This window comes from Lutzomyia longipalpis, chromosome 3, assembly GCF_024334085.1.
Source record: "Lutzomyia longipalpis isolate SR_M1_2022 chromosome 3, ASM2433408v1".
NCBI lineage: Eukaryota > Metazoa > Arthropoda > Insecta > Diptera > Psychodidae > Lutzomyia > Lutzomyia longipalpis.
Window position 1 is genome coordinate 30,247,799 of NC_074709.1, and position 22,649 is coordinate 30,270,447.

The 22,649-nt window shown below is 33.2% G+C and overlaps 3 protein-coding genes across 6 annotated transcripts in view; all 3 read right to left on the reverse strand.

The window, feature by feature from the left end:
- Window positions 1-49: 49 nt before the first annotated feature.
- LOC129793832 (kynurenine 3-monooxygenase) lies at window positions 50-3,779 on the reverse strand. The gene is made up of 5 exons (XM_055834271.1): window positions 3,229-3,779; window positions 3,047-3,095; window positions 1,587-1,674; window positions 1,089-1,512; window positions 50-591 (listed from the first exon to the last, which is right to left on the reverse strand). Exons 1-5 carry the CDS (start codon window positions 3,568-3,570, stop codon window positions 109-111), a joined length of 1,386 nt encoding a protein of 461 aa, XP_055690246.1. The 5' UTR covers window positions 3,571-3,779; the 3' UTR covers window positions 50-108.
- A 692-nt stretch (window positions 3,780-4,471) lies between these two features.
- LOC129793833 (2-acylglycerol O-acyltransferase 1-like) lies at window positions 4,472-9,292 on the reverse strand. Its single transcript, XM_055834272.1, has 4 exons — window positions 8,743-9,292; window positions 7,218-7,349; window positions 5,596-5,931; window positions 4,472-5,123 (listed from the first exon to the last, which is right to left on the reverse strand). The coding sequence occupies exons 1-4, from the start codon at window positions 8,967-8,969 to the stop codon at window positions 4,760-4,762; spliced, it is 1,059 nt and encodes a 352-aa protein (XP_055690247.1). The 5' UTR covers window positions 8,970-9,292; the 3' UTR covers window positions 4,472-4,759.
- A 1,842-nt stretch (window positions 9,293-11,134) lies between these two features.
- LOC129793830 (protein GDAP2 homolog) overlaps window positions 11,135-22,649 on the reverse strand; it is a 45,817-nt gene continuing 34,302 nt past the window's right edge. For 3 of the 4 annotated variants that reach the window (XM_055834268.1, XM_055834267.1, XM_055834269.1), the window contains 4 exons: window positions 22,396-22,496; window positions 15,381-15,674; window positions 13,510-13,708; window positions 11,135-13,431 (listed from right to left, as the gene is read on the reverse strand). In XM_055834268.1, the coding sequence (XP_055690243.1) occupies window positions 13,378-13,431; window positions 13,510-13,708; window positions 15,381-15,674; window positions 22,396-22,496 (648 nt within the window). In that variant the 3' untranslated portion in view covers window positions 11,135-13,377. Of the gene's footprint in view, window positions 13,432-13,509; window positions 13,709-15,380; window positions 15,675-17,848; window positions 18,409-22,395; window positions 22,497-22,649 lie in introns of those variants that run through there. The other variant, XM_055834270.1, reaches the window with a different exon arrangement.

Below are 22,649 nucleotides of genomic sequence, written 5' to 3' on the forward strand. Positions count from 1 at the left end.
CGCACGTGCGCGCGCAAAAAAAGCCGCGATCAAGAAAACTCCCATCAGCTCCATCTAATGAGTATATTTATTGTAAAAAAAAATCATCCGCGGGTATTTTAACATTATCTATGCCCACCATGCAAGACCAACTGCAACACCTGCAACCGTTGCCATTCCAACTCCTGCTGCAGCCTTCATAACACCTCCAAGTATGCGATTCTGCCATTCGCGATTCTCAATGCAGAGCTTGTAGGGCATGTGGGAAAAGGAGACAGTGTTGTACAGCGGTACCCAGGTGTTTGGCATAGCCCAGAAGAGGAAATCATCCAGGGTTTTGCGCCACAGGAAGCTACGACGATTAACAAGATCACGCATCTCGGTGTAGTTGTACATGGCCAGATCGCAAATGGCAAAAGCATCTTCCCAGCGTGCTGCTGAGAATTCCCTGATGGCCGCTGAGATATCCCGAGCAGCTGAACGTTCGAGGATATCGCTGAAAATGGTGCAATCCTCGAAGCCAGCATTCATTCCCTGCCCATAGAAGGGAACCATGGCGTGAGCTGCATCACCCATAAGGAGGACTTTGTTGGAGATGTGATACGGGCGGCACTGGAATTGAAATAAAAATTAGCTTTTGTGAGTTGTCTAGAATTTTTGGTTGTTTGGAGGAAACTTAGATCAGGAATAAACCGTTTTGTAACGAACTTTTATGAAGTATTGTTTCTAAACTTTTAATATTTCAGCAGATTTGAGCTTAAACGTTTGAGATTTATTAACTTCTAATCATCTTTCAGTTTTGAGAATCAAACTAGCGAAAGTTTAGGCTATCTAGGCTTTAATTCAGTTCTTTAGATCTGATTAAAATCAACCTGCAACCTGCTCTTAATTTTTAGCAGATCAGAGCTTAAGAGATTTTTTTTTAAAGAACCCAGATGATAACTAGAACATTTTGATAAAAGCCGCTTTTCTTACATTTTCTCGGAAGGAAACTTTGACTTATTTAGTTCTTGTTGCAGTCCTACTTCTAGTTAGACTTGACACAGACTTTCTTTCGCTTCAACTCTTCTCCAATACACTTAAGTCAGATCAAACAAAGACCAACTAACCTTGATCATAACAAGACTCTGAGGCTTAATTTTGAAGAAATCCTTGACAAGCCTCTCCTTCCCGATTAGCTCAATGGAATCTGGGAAGTACTGCCCGAAGAAACCAAGAAGATCTTCAGCATTTTTGATCATTTCAAAATTCACAAATGGCATGAAGAGCGTCACTGTCCAAGATTTATCCTGATTCGGCAAGGCAATCATCATGAACTTCCCCCTTGGCCAGATGTGGAGGTAATTGTGGGGCATAGCGAAGTCTCCGGTAGCCGTTGGGGGAATACAAAGCTCCAGGTAGCCGTGTTCAATGTAAGTTTGACTAAAGTCAAAGCCCGGCCGGGATAGCATGTGCCTGCGAACGGCTGAAAAGGCTCCGTCGCAGCCGATGATCAAATCTGTTCCCACTTCGGTGATCTCCCTGGTTTTAGGGCTAATGTGGAAAGGTAAGAAAAGAGTTTAGAATGTTATCAGATAAAGAAAATTAATTCTGAGTTCTTGACCTACTTCATAAAGGTCATCTGCGTGTCTTCCACGTGCATATCAACCAGCTTCTGATTGAAGTTGAGATGAATATTTGGATATCGCTCGGATGCTATGAGAATGATTAGAAGAAAATTATTTAAAAAAAATTAATTCTAATGCAGTTCTATCCTGATTTAAGTAGAACCAAGCGTCAATGAACTTGCCACATTGCGTCAGAATCCCACCAAAATATTTCTTAGAACAAACTCCTAAATAATCTCATATCAAGTCTATTATTGTTCTTGGACTAATCTTTATCATAATTTCACAAAGGAGTAATAAATTATTTTTTCTTCCACAAAATAGCGAGTTTTCGGTTAGAATTTATGGAGTAAAATTTTGCTTGTTTATATTGGAGTTAAGTGGGCCATTGTACTTCAATTGAAAGGAAGCTTTCTTTGTAAGAATAAAAAAGAATGATGAGGTAAAAAAACTTTTGTAGTACGTGGACTACGTGCCTAAGACTGTCTACGTGACTAAGCATAGGCACGTAGCCACGAAAAAAAAATTATCTCAATATTTGGATTTAGATTAGAGACGATGATTTTTGAACATAAATTTACATAAATTAGAAAATAAAACTAAAGAAAAAACTGTAAAATTTAAAAATATTAATGATTTTTTAAAAATAGAATAGAATATTTTGTTTTAATTTTGATTTATTTTATATTTTAAAGCTTTTAGAGAAAGTGATCAGACATTAAGTAATCGTCTTGCTTAAATCTCGAACGTGAAAGCAAAACAGTTTTATTTTATAAATAAGAAAGGAAAAATTAGAAAATTCTTTCAAAAAAAAAAACTAATTAATCTAATTAATAGAATTCCTATTTCAATAAATAGAGAAAATCTACGTAGAGGAAAAATTTCTCTCCGTAGTCATAAAATTCTCAAACAATTTATGTTTTCTCAGCTACTCCTTAACGTAAAAATTTGCTTTTTTAATCATCAACCTTTTCTTATAATTTTAACGATTCTTTCGCGATTTTTACATTTTTTTATCATGATTTTTTAAAATTTCTTCTTCCAAAAATTGCTCTTATTACAAAGAAAAAAAAATATGTTTTTCACAGCCTTGAAGCTTCTTTTTATCTTTCTCATAATATACTCTTCAATGATTTTTGCGTGTAAAAAAAGTTCACGAAGTTTACCAGTGAAATTTGCAATTAGATAAATTAGTTGAATTTATATCATGTGATGCATCAAACCACTTGAGATGGAAATTCCGCTTGGAAATACCTAATACTTGAAATAATATCATTTTACTTTGGTGTGGAGGAGACACACCTTTTACTGAAATTGCGGAAAGACTGTCCGTCAACACGGTGGGAAGTCTTATTAGTTCCCGCAATAAGCTCCTGCACAAAAATATCGAATTGCATTTGCAAATTATTTGAAAAATGTTATGCCTTTGAATGAATAAAAAATTGTGAAAAAATGCTCACCATTGAGAAGAATTTCATTGAGATGTTTGCGACCCACTGAGTAGATACACTGAAAGGTTGTGAAGAAGAAGAAAAAAAATCTCACGTTGAGTCATTTAAATATTTTTTGAGGATTAATTTGGAGATAAAAATTTGGCGGAATTTTAGAGACTTCCAAGAGGAAACAGTGATGCGCACGTTACCTGATTCTTATTCTTATCGTATGGCACAATGCGTCGTTTTCCGCTGAGATCGTGCAGCATCCGCCCACGCATTGGGATCGCGTGCTCCAGGATTGCATCCTCAAGTCCCACCTTGGCCAGAGCTTTCCTCCCACGCACGGAGAGTGCCAAGTTAATGCTGCGCCCTCCAATGAGCTCCGTGGTACGAATATCATCACGATACTCATACAGATGCACACGGTAGCCCTTCTGGCCCAAATGCAAGGCCAGCAAGGATCCCACAAGTCCACCACCCACAATGGATACACTGAGATTCTCCCCAACACAATTGGTGAAGGTTTCCGGATACTTTGTCTGAGGCATGCTGTAGTACTTCCACTCTCTGCAACGACTAGAAATCAATTGAGCCACTCTCTGTCTCGAGAAGCTCCTCCATGCCAGACAGCCCCCGCGTGTGCTTCATGATTGTGTTTTCCTAGAGATTTACACGAGGAAACCTTTCAAGCACTCTCCATGAGTAACAGAGACGCTCCACACTTGGTGACAGAGATGGGGAACCGTCCAATAAACCATTTTTTTCCCTCCAAGCTTCTCTACACTTAGCTGTGAATTTATGCTAACAAACTGTACTAGTTTTTCTTATGCCCTTGTTGAGCTTAGAAGAAGTTTCATTGAATCTTGAAGCAAAAGGGCTTTTTAGAATAATTAAATTGAGGGTCATTTTTTAATGAATTTTTTATACTCTGAAAGATCGTTATTTTTTTTTTAAATTCTAAAGCCTATTTGAATATTTTACTAAAGAATCTTTACTCTAGATTAAAAAAAAATTTAAAAAAATTTGTAAAATTGAGAAATTAAAAAAGAATTAAAAGGAAAATGTTAAAGAAATTAAGGAAAAAGGCTTAGGAGCTTTAAGCCAAGAGAATTTTAAGAGCATAAAGCTGCTAAAGCTCTCTGCTAGAAAATTTTCTCTGAACAAAAAGCTATACAAGTTTAAAGTGAGAAAGAAATTTCTTTTGTGAGAACAACCAACAGGTAGAACCCCGGATCCAGAAGTTTTGATTTTTAATTTGTTGGGGTTTTAAGTTCTGCCAAAGGAAGAAACAATTCAATTTAATCTCTTCATATATTTACTTTTTAATTTCCGGGAATTCTGGGTAAGTACCTGTACTTACTTTGCTGTTGATAACACCCAATGCACTTGTGGGCACGTGGGAGGAACAACATGGATGAGTCAAAAGGAATAGTTTTCAAGTGCAAAATATTTTTTTTACAAAACCAACAATAAAGTAATTTTATTGCCGAACCCAGGTGAACAATCTTATTATTACAATTTCCTTTCTTTTTATATATAAATGTATATAAACTTCTTAAATTGTAGGTATATATTTGTAATGAAATTTGCGAGAGAAAGCTTTATGGGAAAAAATACTTTCTTTCTCTCTCTCTTCTTAGAAGTTAGTAGTACCTATATATCTCACAGAAGTTGAGCAAAAAAAAATGTTTGAGTCTTCCCCATTGCGCTGCCGTCTAAAAAAGCTCCCTCGAGCTTTTATTCAATGATTAGCTGCACATTTTCATGATCCTTGATGTACTTTATCTTGTGCGTGTTGAAAAGCTCCGTGAGGGCTTTGCAGAACTCTTCGTGGTACTTTTCAATATCTTCAGTCTTGGGCTCATCAATTTTGGGTACTTCAATGGGAGCCCCAACAACCGTAAAGAGTTCCTTGCGACGCGGAATCATGCCATAGCTGTACTGGAAGAATCCACGTCCGATGAATTTTGCCGGGGCAATCCCCGTGACGCGCTTTACGAACTCCTGGTAGCGTCTGAGGAGGGAACCCGGTGGATTAGGGGGTTGATCAAAGAGATCCAACTCCCCAAAGGACATCACAGGGACGAGGGATGTACCAGTCCTAATTAAACAGAAAAGAATAATTTTCTTTGAAGTTAAATGTTTATTTTTTTTAATAGAATTTGCATGCATTTAGGCGCATATTGGAATTGATAAGAATTTAGGATAAATCAATTAAAGATTAAAAAAAAACATTTTTAGAGATAAGGGACTAACAATTAATTAAAATAATTATTAGACTACATAAAATAAAAAATTAAATGAGATTATCTCCGAGATAAACTTTGCAGACCTTTAGGAGCTTTCACTGCACTTGAAACTTTTTTATTCAGAAATAAAATTAAATAATTTATTAATAAAACTTTTCTTTGAACTTTAAAATTTAAAAATGTGAAATTTTAAATACAAAATAAATATATAAATATAAATAAAAGTGCTTAAGAATTCGCCTAAAATTATGCAAAAATCCTTTCTTTTCAATTTAAAAAAAAAAACTTCTAAATTTAGAAAATGGAAAAAGAAAAGCTCCCTACCTGAGGGCCATTTTAACGAATCCCTTGCGCTTCTTCAGGACTAACTGGTAGTTATTTGGGCGTGTGTTGAGAGCTTCCTGTGCCCCACCAACGACAATCACGCACGCCGTTGAGGTATTCCCATCACTATTGCGTGGATGATTCTTCTCATTGGGCCATGTTAGTAAATTGTGGAGACTCTTTGCTGACACCGAGACCATTCCCCAGCTCAGGAGGAGTTCTCTGAAGATTGGAATGTAGAAGTGGAAGCCCAACGTGACGAGTTTACTCCGTACACCCGGAAAGAGCTCTGCCCATTTTGTCGTGTCCGTGTTGAAGTTCGTGAAAGCGGCAGAGCTGTAAAAAAAAGAATTCGTGAGATCTTTGTGAGAAAAATTGCTTTATCAGAGTCAGAGCCAAGGCCCCCATTTTTGTGCGCGATAAGGGCCAGAGCAAAATAGTCCATTTAGTTTGATTGATATGATATTAATGGTCGTCTTAGTGTGCTCTTTTTATGCTTTCCTGCGCTAATCGTGGTGTATTTTATTTTGGTAATATGATGGGCAAATAAACAGCAAAGAGGCGTACGATGTTAATAAAATCATGAAGGAAGCTCATGTGGAGTTGTTGTGTCATAAACAATAAAAGAAGATAAGAAAAACTGTTTGTATTTTTGCATGAAAAATACGAGAAAAAATTTAATAATTCTTCGTGTGAATTTTTAAAAGAAACACCCTAGAGAAGGGTTAATCTTGGGAACGTTAAAAATGGGGTTTTGTTGAAGAAATTTATTAATTTATTCATAAAATTACTTAAGAACCCTTCAAAGATTCTCTAAATATGAAACTTATCTCATTTATTTGATCCTTATTTAGTGTTTGCAGAAGGATGGAATTTTTTTTTAACCTAATAAAATATTTTTTATTTTGGGGAAGATTTTTCCTAAATCAAGAGGAATTAAAATTTTCTCAGACGTCATAGAATGAAGAGAATAATAAATTATCAACAAATTGATTTAATTCTGATTAATTTTGTGAAGAATAATCAAAAGAATAACATTTTCAACAATAAAAAATTGTCCCAAAGTAGCCAACCTTTACGGTAATCATATTTAAACATTTTTTTCCTGTGTATTAAGTATTTCAATTACTTAATGATTTTATAGCACAAAAGAGCCAGAGATTTGTGGCTTCTTCTCAAGCCTTTCAAAGGGGCTTACATTTATATAACTAAAAAATGATCAATAAATAGATTAATGACAAGTCCGTCGGGAATTTTATTTCATTTATCACTTTGCTATTAACCCCTCGAACCCAAACGCATTTTGTGTAAGAAAATCTCCATCAGCACTGCTTATGGCGTACTTTGAACACGCGCCACTTGAACTTGAATCTTGAACTGAAAGGGCTTTTTTTCTATATGCAACATGAAACGATAATTTCCTCTTTTCAAACACCACACAAAAAACGTCGAAGAAAATGAGGAGGAAAAGAAGCAAACAAATCAATATCTTATCGCATAATGATTCAACTCTTTCTTAATGGTCTTAATGCGTCTTTTTTTGGTCGATTGAGGAGCTTTAATTAGGTTTTCTTTTTGGGGAGGGTTTAGAGACTTCTTTTTCTTATGATGATTTTTCTCACCTCAACAATCCATGGGGGAAGGCAGCAAAGAGGTAATTACGATCAGCTGGTAAATCGGCTGTCTTCACCAAATGTACGGGGAAGTAGTTGCGGTAGTAGCGCCACCAAGTCCAATTTCTCACCCACTTTGACCTATAAAATAGAGAAAGAGAGGTGAAGGAGAAAGCACAGAAAGAAATCGATTGAAAGTAAAAGTGCGACGTCCTTCAGCAGAAGAAATTTTTCTTCTTCAAAGAAAAAATAATTTAAGGGAAGGAAATGAAAAATTTCTTGTAAAAAAATTAAAAGAAAACTGATCCCTTAAAAAGAAAAGGAAAAGAATAAAATTTTTGGACAAATTCAAAGATGTTTTGTAATCTAAATTAATAGGATTTTGGGTGATTATGCAATAAATCTCGCTGGATTAATCAAATCCAAGGTCTTTAATCTCTAAACATCAAATAAACACATCATTCACTGATAAATATGCTTTGAGGCACTGATTACGACGCGAAACAATTCCGTGGAAGTTAATTCGGAAAAGTCGCGGTGCAATGCCATGGAGAAACCCCCATACTCCAATTATAGCGATAGGATTTTTTGTAATGATCTGTAGATTAATAAATAACTAAAACACTTTGTTGGTTGATTTTAAAGTTTTAGGAAAAAATATTACCTATTTTTTAACTATTTTAATAATCATTTTGATAAATTATTTTTAGGTTTATTTATTTTAAATTAATTTTTTAGCCAAGATTGTCAATAATCTTGAAAAGTTTTGCTAAAAGATAGAAATGAATAAAGTAAGATTGAGTTCTTCATTAACTAAAAGTTTTCTCTTTTTGTTTAGATAATTAGAAATAATTTAGAAATATTTCTTTATTTATTAAATGCATTAAAAATATTTTCCAGAATTTTTAATTAATTTTTAATCCTTAAAAAAAGTTTAATCCAAATGTATTCAATCTTTTAATAAAAGAAAAGTTCCAATATTTAATTAGGTAATTAAAATTATTTATTCTCGTTTTATTCTCGATTTAGTTACAGATTAATGTGGGAAAAAATTATCTAGACTCTAAATTTAGAAGAAAATCTTTTAATTCATTTATTAATTAAATAAATTTTCTTTATTAATTCATAAAAATTATTTTTTTTGATATAGTATGTAATAAAGAAAATTTCATTTTTCATTTTTTTTTCATTTTTTTAATTTAAAGGTTTGAAAAGTCGTTAAATTTACGCAATTAAATTATAAATTTTCAGCGAATTATATATCAATGTAATCAAGCTTTCCAATAAAAAAAGCTCAAAAGCTCCGCCCAGAACAACGGAATACTTTCTTTAAAAAAAAAGAATTATCTTCATCTACATAAGATAGAAAGCTGCAGGGAAAAGCACGAAGAAAATTGCGTGGAAATGCAAATTCATTCGTGCTTTCATAATTAATGTGAACTTTTCGTGCCATTGCACATTATTGGTGAAGCTTTTACATAACAGAAAAAAAACATTATTAGTAGAAGAAGAAGAAAAAGGCAGAAAAACTTACCCTTGACCTCGACCCCCGTTCTCGCCGGCCCCGCGGTCGTAGTAGAGGAAGATGAAGTAAATCACACAGAGGGTCTGAATGTAGATATTCCCGCGAATGAGGAGGAAGAGGTAGAAGAAGAGCGCGATGAGTTCACCGAAGAGAATGAGGATCATCCATGCGGCCGCCGCGAGGGTTTCCATGCGCCGATGGAAGGGCACATTGAGTGGTGCCCATTCGATCTTCATCGCGCACGTGGCAGGAACTTTTGTTGGGGCAGGAATTGCAGGGAGTAGTGATTGATTGACGATGGGGCACACCCAGGCCGAAAAGAGCGCGCACTTCCCACACAAAAATATATATCGCGAAAAATGGGCAATAAAATGGATTTCTTATCAATTTTCTTCAATACAAAAAAGGGGGCAACGACGTGGGATTTTGAGACACTAAACTAAAGCAACGAACGACAAGCAGCAGAGTTCTTCTGCCCCGGGGAGTGGTGAACTCACCAAGCTACGGATTGATACTGCCACAGGCAAATCGAATGGGGGATTGGAAAAGTCATTTCGTTCGTCCACTGCCCGGCTTTTTCAGTTTCAGTTTTAATATATGTATGTATGTGTTAAAGAAACAAAGAAAGAAAAAAAAGCCTTCCGTGATAAGAGCTTTATCGGCGATTTGTAGAGAGAAGGCGCACCGAAGCACCCGAAGTTTCATGTCGCAGCTTCAAAATTTTGCACCAATTTTTAGCTGACTTTTTTTCCTCCTGCCACTGATAGTCGCACAATTTTATAGATTTTTGATAAATTCAATTTTTATTATGAATTCATTTTTGTTTGTCTTTTCTAATCTGTGAGATTGCAGTTATGCAATGTTTTTTCCTTTCTATGTGATCACCTTTTGCACTCTTTTGCAATTTAAATTTTTTTTATGGAATCCACAGAGATTCTTTTTTATGAGAAAAATTATTTTTATTTTATTGAGAAGATTTTTATATGATGAGAAAAATATTCTCTTAAAATTTTATTTTTCAAAGAAGAATTTATTCTGCAGAAAAGAATTTTTTCTACATAGAAAAAGATTATTTTTCAAAGATTTCTTTTTATTTCAGAAAAATTTATTTTTCAAAGAACTTTTTCTTTAACCCGGATACGCCAGTTTTTCTTTTAATTTTAAACATAACCATGGATGAACATTGTCGAAATAGTCTTTAAAAAAAAACTTAATTCTTAAGCAAAGTTCTTTTAAATCCTGTCTAGAGGTTCCCAGGGAGGTTCTTTAAACTCTTTTTTCTTTAATGAATTTTTTATTTAACATTCATAAAAGTTAAATTGCTCGTTAAATAATTTTATGATCTCAAATTAAACAAGTGCAAAATTGTCGGGAACATTAAAGTGAAGAAAACATTTGGCAAATCCGGGTTAAAAGAAATAAATTAATGGCTGGAAAATCTGAGAGTTTTAATAAAAAGTTTATTGAAGTGATGAAGATGTGAATTTTCTAGCTCTCTACAGGAATATTTCAATAGAAAGTGACGTAACAGTACAAGTTAACGTATAATGAATTTTTAAATATTATTTGTTTAAACTATAGAACTTCAATTTACAAAAAAAATCAAAGAAAAAAATCTACAAATCAAAATTTAAAAAAAATGAATGAACGACATTTTCTGAACTAAAAAGACAAAAAAACTTTCCAAGTGAAAGGATTTAACAACAACAACAAAATAAATAAGAGCAGATTTTCAAAATAAAAACTAAAGAAATATTTTTTGAAATTCAATTTATTTTATCAAAATCAATGATTAGATTATAAAAATAAAATATATTCTAAGTGGGATAATACAAATAAAGATTGTATACTAGGAACTACGGATAATACCTAAAGATAAATGAGAAAAACTTTTAAAAATAATTTTTAATTTCTTTGAAAGAACTATGATCGATTTGGATAGCTTCAGATTCTAAGACAATTTATTAAATTCTTTAAATTAGAGACTTAATTCTCAATTTTACCGCAAATTCTTTATATTGCTTAATATAAAAATAAAACATAATATCTGCGACTTTAGTGAGGTTTAAGGCTCTAGTCTGAAGAGGCTCTAACTCTCAGCTTTTCAGACATTTTTTTAGTAAAGAAAAACTAATTTTCTTAAGGCCTTTAATACCTTTGAGTGACTTAAAATGATTTTGAAAATCTTTTAGATTGCTTTAGTAGTAAAATTTTCTCAAATAAGATCAAGCAAAAATAAAGAAAATTTTCTCTTATTCCTCTTCTGTGAATTTTCTCTCTTAAATTAAAATAATTCGCCATTCCATCTCGATCTTTTGTTAAAATAAAATCCGCTGATGATGCTACATAGGTAATACAAGAATATATGTATATAACGAGAGATTAATGTATATAATGCATGTTTTCATAATTCTTTATAACTTTCTTTATTAAATCACACTCGACCAACGATTGCCAATAATCATCATTTTGTTTTTCATATATATATCTCAATTTTAAAGATAAAATATCTACAATTTTTAATATATATCCTATGCCTCGTAACCTTGTTATTTTTTTTCTAGTTCCATTTGCGAGTCCTAAAATCCTCATTATGTGTTTTTTTTGCATTAGGACTTTTTCTCTTTCTCCTAGATCATTAACCACAATATATATTTTTTAATAAAATTTTCTTTTCTACAATCGAATTTCTAATTTCTTTCTTTTTTTAATTTAATGGAATTGCTTTAATATCTTTGTTTATCTTTTTTTTTAAGAAGCCGCGCATTCGAGAAAAATTCGACTGAAAATAATTTTTCCTATGTACCCTGTTATTTACAAATATATCCTCTATGTATTTATTTTAAGCATTTAAGTAACAGCTTTTTTCTTCTTTTTTACAGCATCTCTGTGATTTATTTTTCTCTATAAGTTGTTCAATAAAATTGTTTAAAAGTTTTTTTTTCATTAAAGATTTATTTCTGCAGATCCTTCTTTTCTTTTTTTCCTATCATTCCCTCTAAAAAAAATAGTTCAATGCTCTTTCAATGTTTTCTTCTTCTTTTTGTACATTGTGGTTTTGTCGCAGATTAATTTCTTTTTAGTTTTTTTTTTCTTTTTTAAATGTACATGCATAGAAAATACGTTGATTTCAGGTGGTTCACTCGTTAACCTTCAGCGGGTTTTTGACTATTTTTTTTTATTCTTCACATTGCGGTGGAATTTTGAATTTTGTGGGCACAGGAAGAAGAAAATCTGAGGAGTGGGGGTGAATTTAATGGGGGATGGTGAGTGGGTGGTGGGTGAAAAGCTCTCTCACTTCCAAAACTACAAAACTTTCACAAATATTCAATGATGGTTAACTTGGCACGAGAAATGCAAAAATGGCTTAAACTAAAGAACTTCTATCTCAACTAGAAAAAATATTTTTTTTAACAATTTCTTTAAATTCTTTTTACAATAGTTTTTTTTATTTTTCTCAAAACATTTCTGCGGAGTTTTCACGAAATGTTCCTCTTTTATTATATTTCGCATAGTCTTTTAGTAACTTTTTTTAAATGTATATCTCATTAAATTAATAACAATATTGTAATCATTATCTTTTTTATTTTATTTAATTTTGAAGGGAATCAGTTTTAAGGGATTTTACTCATTAAATTGATAGAAATCAGATTTAAATAAAAGCTCCCTAAAATATACAAAAAAAATATTTTTTAATGTTATAATGTATTTTCCAGGTTTAATTCAAACCCTCCTTTAAGTCAAAGCTCACACCTAATTCCCTTCAAAATTAAACTCCCTTTTCTACCCTTCTTCATCGCACCATAAACCTACCTACGGCCCCAAACTACGGCAATGTAAACCCCCAATTTTTAAGTACTAATTAAGCTTTTTTTGGGAATAAAATCTTTTTAATAATATTTTTTTCTTTATCATTTCATTTTGGATTTTAGTATCTCAACACTGTGCTCTTTCCCTAAATCAATTTTCAAAAATAAAAATCAACAATTTCTCACTTTGAAACATCCTAAATATATTTTTTTACGAATTTATACAAGCAAAATAATCCTATTAGGCACTTTGGGGATGTTAGAACTAAACAAATAATCCCTTATTAAATCTCTTAATGAATTTTTTTTCATTTTCTCTTTGAGGATTTCTTGTGAAGACCAATGAACCCACCACGTGAGAGAAGAGCAAAAACCTAAACAATCAGCGTGAAAATGTTGAAAATTGATCTAGAAGAAAAGGTACGTATCGCTATATATAATCATGTGTTATTAGTTACTATTATATATATATTAAATGGATTTCATAAGAATATTTTAATTGTAAACTCCTCTTTTTTTATCGCTCAAACGCGGCCATTCGCCTAACCTACATTTATTTGATTCCTTTTCGCTCGCGCTTTCTCCATCTTTCCATGCTAAATCGCGTGCCCGTTTGGGCCAGTTTTCCTGCTTCCTTCTTTTTCAGAGTGTCCTTAATATTAGGCTAATTTATGTATATATCAGTTACTATGCTATAACACACACCCACACTGGGCTTTTCGGCTTAACCTTTGCGACTGTTCGCGTGGTAATACTTTTCGCGCATCGTCCTTTTCATTCTTAATTTTGGGGAAGTTGGAGACACCTAGACGTAGACGATGTCTGCTGCAGACAATTAGGACGCCGGCGAAGTCTGTGCGTCAGGTTGGAAGTAGTGGAGTCCGTTAACCTGCTCCCAAAAAATTCACAAAAAAGCTTTAGAATTAGGGAAGCTTTTAAAATTTAAAAAAAAGAGAGAAAAACTAACCGTCATATCGTATTCAGTGATGTAGGCGGGAATCTCGAGCTGATCCCTCGTAATGGCAGCATAGAGGTGCTCTACGCCAGGCAGGGAATGAACCTTGGCTTTGATGGCTGGTGCCATGAAGGTTGTGAACCACCATGTCATCATCTTGGTCCAGAATGTGGGGTGAACGATGTAGAAAGCCTTTAGATTTTTCTTATATCTACAAGAAAAATTCCAGAGTTAAAATTATTTTTTTCGACAACTTTTTCGTGAATTTTACTAGAAAAACGTTCAGGTGTATTAATTCTAAGTGTTCTAGCTTAACTGCTAGGTGAGATAGTTTATTTAAATTCTTAATAATAACTTGAAATCTTATTCCTTTATTTCCCGATTATTATTCTTTTAAAATAAGGCATGTGTCTTTGCTAAAATTTCGTCTATTTAGACGAATTTGACGTTATTGCTTAAAATATTGCCGGATCTTTAATTATTCTGTTACTGATTGCGTACTTCGACAACTCAGACTGAGACAGGTAAGTTTATCTAGCTTTTAGACTTTCGACGTATTTTTATTGCTTTGTTTTGTTCTTAAACATCTTGAGTCAGAACTATCATTTAGACTAAATGAATTTCATGAGAATTCCTGTAAAATAATTAAAATCATAAAGTTCTATAAACCCCTAATTATTCTAAATTCTTTACTTCAAAATAAAGTTTAATAAACAGGTGCGTGTCATTGCTAAATTTTCGTCTAATGAGACATAATTGTGTCCAAAATATTCCGCGACCTCCATGAATTTTTTTTCTTAAACAAAATCATTTATTTTAAATGTAATAAAATGAATAAAAATCAATTTTTGAAGCATGTATAAAATAAAATTGGTGCTTCCCCGGGCAAAAATAATTTATCACATGATACTCATTGGCTATTCATTACCATTTGTGCCATTCCAATTACCCAATTTTCTGCGCGCACTCCACCAAACCCATTTGGGAGCCATGAAAAATCTCTATAAATATTTATTTTTATTATTGTGCCCGTAAAAGCACAATGGGCCACCCAAATTGCACACTATGAGTACAAAATGATAAAAGAAATTGTAAAAAAAAATGAATCACAAATTGCCTGGCTCTTTTCTACTGCAGAGGGGAAATTCTTTTAGGGGTGTGTGTTTAGTAAAATTTTCCAGAAGAAAGAAATGCGTCTTTGTGGAATTTTATGAGATTATTATGTTCAGGAAATTTTTGAAAGAAAAATTAAAAGAATGTTTTTTTTCTCTATTTATCCTTTGATAAAAAAAACCTTTCAAGTTATTATCAAGGGGTGTTTAATTAACCGAATAATGGAATATTGAATACGTTTGTAAACCAGGCGTCTCCACTGCTAACTTGATAAGGATTTTTTTTTGTATTAAACTCTGCCCACCAGGCGTCTTCATCACAATATATATATTTATTTTCAAGGTAAACAAATAAAATATGAAGTTGCAATTGGAAGAATTAGGCAGCTCCATTTGCTTCTAAACAAATAGGGTTGATTTTAGGATAAAATGGAGTAGTAGCTATTAACCTGGCGCCTCCACTGTCAGCTTTAATAAATTTTTAACCAGTACTTTTATTAAAAAAACATTTTATTTAAATTTTATTCTTCAATTGACGATTTCTAAGCAAATATTTTGTTACTTAGGCACCCCTTTGTATACCTCTGCAATGTTTATTCTTAAATACCTTTGGACATAATTAAATTAATAAAATTTTAATTCTATTTTAATCTAAAAGAATTAGGAAATAAACGTTTGAATTTGATCTTTTGCCTTCGAAACTTTGAAGTTTTCTCTAAAGAAAAATCTGAAAGGGTTATAAGGGATCAATCAATGAAAAGTTTTCCTTACTTGTACGGCAATATGCTGTAGACATCTCTCAGCCAGTGGAGCGAGGGGTAGTTGTTGGAGCTGGTGAGAGTGTGGAAGTACGCGATCACGTAGTCACCCTTAACGATGGGATCGAGGAGGTAGATTAGGTACAGCATCGCCTTCTCGAGGTCCACATTCTGGGCGGGAAACCATTTGCCACAGAACACCACAACGGGTCGTCCTAGGCGATCAACACCGCTCTGGTAGAGGCACCCAATGCCCGAAACTTCCGTCAAATCTTCCGTCCTTGCACGTCGTAGCAATTTCTCATACCTACAAAGGAGAGACAAAAAGCGCATTGATAAAAATAACTTTCACCATCTCAGCAAAAATCAATTTATTTATTCATTATTGTATGAGGTGGGATAATTTGGAGAAAGGGCTCGACCTCTTGGGAATATGTAGGCCAAGGGTCACAACACAGCAATTTACTCCAAATTGACCCAATTCAACCCATCTCTCTCCCACAAACAGAAAATTCTCGAGCACGATTGCTCAACTGTATTGTTGAATATTTGATTGGAAATTGTTAAACAACAAAGACTGAAGCTAATGAGCTTTCGAATAATTCATCGGAGTCAGTATATGTAATTTATGGGGGGGGGGGAAGGGGGTATGCACTTTCATTATTCGAGGAAAAAAGCTCTCAAAGAGGGAAAATTTCTAAAGTATTTTGCAGAAGAAAATCAATTTGATTTATTCATTTTTATGGGTAATTTTATTTGTCATGGAGTCTTCAGAATCTTCTTGAGAATTTTAATCAGAAAAGCTCTATTTATAGATAAATTTTCCACTCAAAACTTAAGCACTTGAGTGGGGAATTTGAACGAAAAACTGGAAGCTCTATTAGAAACTTTGCAATAAAATGCAATTCAACTTTATTCCTTTGCAAAATATATAACTCACTGAGAAACAATTACCATAAATAGATGTGTGAATGAGTCAATTTGATACATATATTTACTGAACTTTGGCCTTGCTTACGGAAGGAGAATTGTGTTCACAGAGACATTGCTTTGAGTCACAAAATGGGATTAGTTTGTGGATTACTTTTGAGGCTTCTGTGTGAGATTCTGTGATAATTTCTTCTGGTTATATAGGAACCTTCAAAGCTTCTCAGCTTTTCCTTTTTTTTTCACACAAAACTTCTTCTTAAAACATTCATTTTAACTTGACCCAGTAAATCTTTACAAAAACATAGATCAGCTGAGAGAATTCAAATGAAAAAAAATGTATATTTATGGAAATTATTGCCTTCTCAGTTGAACAATTTTCCTCTCTTTTTCTACGGAGAATTTTCAAAACATTAACAATGAATTAGAATTTTTATTTGACTTGCACGCACCGCCGATAGTTTCTCTTCTTGTTACCGCGCGCAATCGAATGTGAAAAACGTTTTGTTGTTGTTGTTGCTTTGTATATTCTTAAAAGAATGTTAAGTATATATAGAAAACACTAGGCGACAAAATTATGTGAATTTAAATGAGCTTTGTGTTGATTTGATTAGTTTAGTGAAGATCATGCTGAAGATGCTGAAGTTTAGCCTTTTCAAAGAAGCTTTTTCATGCATATATGCGCTGTCATTGCCCATTTTGTCCCTTTAAATGTTTTAAAACGTTCGCGATAATGTTTCATAGCGAAAAACTTATCGAGGAAACTTTGTCGCGAATGTGTTGAAGCATTATGCTTAAATAAGCTCCTTTAATTAATTTAATTTGTATGTTTGAAGAAAAACTCATTCTCAGCGTTTTTTTTAAGATCATAATTTAAAAAAATATATTGAGAAAATTCATAAATATTTGAAAAATAATTCTAGAAAATTAAAAACTCAGATAAACTTTTTTTTCAGTACAAAAATCTTGCTGCCCAGTGTTGTATATTACAACACAATATATTGAAAGCTTATATATTACAAATTATTTAGTTTAGAGGTTTCTAGGGATTTTTTTTATAAATCAAATATAGAAATCAAATGGAATTCTTTTGTGGGGGAGGGGGCCTCAAAGTGGGGGCTCTCTCTCACACGGGAAGTCCCCTTCCCTTTTGTTTAAAATTGCAATGTGAATCGAATTTGTATTTCCTCTCTTTTCACACCAGACGGAATATTTATTTTCGATCATCTGTGTTTCATTTTTGTTCTACCTTCACTTCCTTCCCCACACTTTGGGTAAATATAATAATTTCTGTAGTAAATATAAAGAGGAAAATATAATTATTTTCGAATGGAAAAACAACGCGCAGATCTCGTTTTTTTTTGTGTGTGGATTTCTTGCGAGAGCGCAAATGGGATTTTTTTTTAAATAAGAAAATCATCTGACTTTTGAGGGCAAATACACGCACACTGGGAAATTCGTGTGGGCTGCGTTTTGGGTGGTTTGAAAATTTAACCTGGCCAGGAGCCAAAAAAGAAAAAGACGAATGAAAATATTCTTCAAACATGTATTAACCTCTCTTCGGGCGTCTCAATGGGTATGGCGTCGGTAACACTGACAAGATGTGAGGGTGTTGTTGATTCCGATGGCGTCGTAGACTCAAGACCCAAATCAATCGATGATTCCTCCACCATCGTCATCATTTTCACGGCTTTTCTTTTAAACTTTCTCCCTTCTTTTATCGGCTTTAGAACAGTCTTAAAAATTCTTTTAGAATGTCTTTTTCACCACAAATTCTCTATCTTTTAGTTTATTTACCCGACACACTCGTAGAGATAAATTTTCGCAAAAAAAGGTGAGGAAGTTTACTTTTCCTCACTGATTTTTCTTCTCTACAACTTCTCTTTAGCAGAATGAATCATCCGCAAATTAAAGCAAATAAAATCAAATTAACACACTTTTTTTTTCTTCTACGCTTAATCACATCCAAAATTCCCTCAACGTATAGCAAAAAATGTGTGTTTAAAAAAAATAAAAGAAGAATCTCACTTTGAGATTTTTCCTGTGTGAAATGAAGTACTTCGGTCTCACAGAAAATCTTTATCCACCTTTACGGTACGAATAGAGTCACGAAACTGACGACGAGGCTTGCCGTCTGTGAGCTTCAGCGAGCTTTTGCGCCAACTCCGTACACCACAGCTCGCCCCACCTTCCCACCCATTGCCGGCAACGAACTTCATCACCCATACTTTGGATTACCCCGTGCTTCGCGTTGTCATTTTGCAGTTAAGGATCGATGGCATAAAGTTTTCATTGCAGGTCGTCAAACAGTTAACGAATACTTCGTGGAATTATTCACGTTTTTTTTAAAGGGAAATGAAACAGAATTTTTGGCCAAAGTCAATGGGGAAATTAATTGGCAAAGCACGCAAGAAGTTACGTAGTTAGAACCCTAAAATAGACGACTTATACAAACTTTCAGAAGAAATAATGATTGGGGAAGGAAATAAAATTTACGAGAACATCGTTGGAAAGAATACGCATTTTTATGTGCAAATTAATGCAAACTCTTTTATGGGTTAGAAGCAGAGATCAGTTGAACTTTTGAGACATTTTTTAACAGTTCTTGTGGGAAAGGAATGAAAAATTAAAAAAAAATTGTTTTGTTTTGTGTTTATAAAAAAAATAAATAATTTTAAGAAAGAAATAATTTTATAGAAATATTTTGAAAGCAAATTAAAAAATTGTTATTTCGCCAAAAGCTTCAAAAGGAAAATTTAGCTTTCAATAAAAAAATAGAATTAAAGAATTTAAGCCTTTTTTTAATTCCTTTATTCCCTAAATATAAAGCTCTAATTGTAAGTTTAAAGTTTACAGAATTGCAAATTAAAGGATTTTTTTAGAAAAGCTTTATAAACATTTTCCACAATTTATTTTAATAATACTTTTTATTATTTCTTAATTTTTTTTTAATTTAACTTTTTTATACTTTCTAAAGAATCTTCCAAAATTCAGTAAAATAAATTGAATAACTTCTCAGAAAACGCTTTAAAAACTTTCTTCAAACACTAAATACATTTTCTTTATAAAATCATCTTCATAAAATCATGAAGATTCTCTCAAAAAAGAAACATTTTCAAATATAGGCAAAGAAATTTTCTCCCAACATCATGCTCATGCAGCATTAAAAGAGCTTGAAGAAATCTTTCCTTCAAATTCTTTTCATTTAATTTCCAATTTCTTTTTCTCTCTAAAGCTTCAAATTGGTAAGAAAAACTTTTCAAACTTGTTAATTTAATTGTTTACCGAAACAACTTGGTACAAAAGCCAGTCTCTTGAACTCTCTCTCTATCTGTATTATGTACAAAACTAAAAGCTAAAGAGCTGAGAGGAAAAAGAAGAAAAAAATTAGAGCCCATTTCAACGAGATACTTACAGAGTTTCCATGAGAAGAGGAAAACTATGTACATATATAGCGAGTGTTTGAAAACAAAATAAACAATATATAATCTTCTGTTATTTTTTATATTATATATTAAATGAGGGATTAATCAGGTAGCAAAAGGGGTGGAGGTGAAGGAGATTATGCGAGTTTATCGCAAAGATATTGTATGACGACGCGAGGGTGCTCTTGAGGAGACATTGCACAACATTTTGTCTCCTCTATATACCTGTACAGGTAACAACACAGTTTAATTGTTTATTTCTTGACATTTTAGACCTTTCAGTCCGACGAAGAGCGTGTCTGAGAAGAATAACAAGAGCTCACGTTAACGTGGAAAACCTCGACGGAGGAATAGAATAACCGCTAAAACAATTCGTGGTTGAAGTGCATTAAAATCACAAGAATGGATTTCCCGAGGTGGGTGAGAGAAGGTGGGGGGAGGGGTGAGCTTCCATTATGCGACGTATGACAAGAAGCTTCCACATAATCTCTTCATGAATAGAAAATATAGTAGAAAATGTTTTTTTTTATATGGAATTGAAAGCCCATTGAATCGGATGAAATGCCATGACAAGAGGAAATATTCCATGGAAACTGCGCACTTCCACGCAAGGACATCGATCCTTCGTCCTTCCCCACACCCCCTTCCCCCGCCTTAAAAAAACTATACATAATACGCTGCAATATACTAACGAACTTCAAGCCACGACTGTTGCAAAATCAATACAATTCCATGGCGTCACAGAATCACCATCAGTGACGTCATGGGGCGCTTTAATTCTGGGTCAGAGGTTGAGTGTCTCCACTATATGCCATCTTCTAATGGCCAGAGAGCGCATTTGACCTAGTAACGCTACGGGGAAAAGCGCGTAGACGAACTAGCCCCGTGCCTCCATTGATGGTGAGCAATTAGATAAAATTTTTGGGAAAAAATATTTATTTTAGCTACAAAAAATCCCTAATTTTGAGAAAATGTTTCCTTAAGGGTTTAGAGAGGACGAAGAAATGGCTGAAAAGGGTGGCAGAAGGAAAGTTTCTACACAGAAAGAGATTAAGATGGATTTTGTCTATTCTTAAATCTTCTTGTGAGTTGTTTTAAAGTTTTAAAGCTAATTTGTAGGGAAATCACCTTTGAATTATTTAACAGACAACAGTTTGTTCAAACTGATGGTGAATATTTAATTTATTTTAACCCTTTAAGGAACCTTAATTACATTATTCGTCTGCAACGTAGAAAGGAAATTTAAATTAATCTCATTTTTTTTCTTTCTATCTGTTTACTAGTAATTAATCAATTAAAAAAATGAGTTCCGAATTATTTTAGCAGCTTTTCTCTATCTATGAACAAGGGGTGCTTATCTGGCGAATATTTGGAATATTTTAGAGAATAGAATAGAATAGATCGTCCGAATCTTGACGAATAATTCAAATTTTGATGAATAATTTGAAGATTTTCGTTCAGATAAACACCCTTTGACTATGAATGAACTATGATATAAATATAAATATAATATAATATAATATAAATATTTTTTCTTGCAAATTTTCTAGCAGTTTTCAATACAAACTACACAGTTGAATTTTTTTTTCTATTCATTCAAAAATTTTTCTTTATAAAAAGAAAGATTTCTCTTCTATATTTATCTAAAAAATTAGCCAGAGTTTCTCACAGTTTTTTTTTCGTTAATTTAATTAACAATTTTTGTGTGTGTTTATTATGCTTGTTTTCATTGAGATTGCTTCACTATCTCTCCTTCTCTGACGCCACTAATACAGCAAAAATACTACGTTGAATCTTTTCACAATCAATACCAATTGTAATGTTTCAATGAATGACCAAAAGGTAAAATCAGATAAAATCATTATCAATTTCCCGCGCGTTGCTTTCAAAAATTACCTCTTGAGGGTATAATTGAAATATTTTCGTTAATTAACGAACTGCTTGATCTACAATTCAGACAAGCGGAGCATTAATCATACTTTTCTCATTTGGGGAAAGTCCCAATGTAGGTTCAACTGCCCCCTGTTCATTTTAGGGCTAAGAAATTCAACCCCTCGTACGCTCTTACGTAATACATGGCTCGTCTATCAATAACTACAATTATTTATATTATTTCTTCCGCCTTTCTGTCCTAAATTTAGCCCATTTTTTCAACCCCCAAAAATAGAAAAAAAAACCCTCAAACAATTTTTTTAATGTTGTCTGTCTATAATTTTTCCTTTTCTCATTTTTTTCTTTTATTTGTACGCAGTCGAGGAAAAAAAAGAGCAGAGTGTATGAGCAACTGTGCTAGCAGAATAAAAGTAAAAAAAAATCGTGCTCATTGTCAGTATTCTGTCGCAGTGCAGAATCATTTGCGGGTATTATATGGTGATTAATAAAAAAGCCTTTTATTTGCATAAATGTGAGACTCTCAATAAAAGATCTCGTGAGAGATTCATTCCTTTATCTTGTTTCTTTTGTGACGAAAAGCTCATGCTCATAAGACGAGCATTTATGAGTCTCTGCAATTACTTTATGATCTTACAGGGATGATGATGAGTTGAGGGGGTGATGAGAGGGTTTTTTTGTTGGATTCTCAAATAAAGTGATAAAGAAGTTTCGGGGAAAAAAGGTGGGAAAGATCGCAAAAGATCGTGGTGATGTTTGCAATGCAAATACATGTCTATGGCTTACCTCTCTTGATGCTCTATGCCCTCCAGACCATCAGCAATGACACTCTCGTACACACCCACGCGTGGACGATCACCCAGAAGTCGCTGACGATCGAGATCACCCTTCAGGGGAACAAGGAAAAAATGTTTTGTTAATTTTTGGTTGAAAGAACGTTATTCACTATACATACAGTAAGTCCCCCGCATGCAACCAAAATTGGGTTTTAAATTATTGTAGGGAATCATTAAAGGTTCAAAATAAGCGTGGTCATTTCC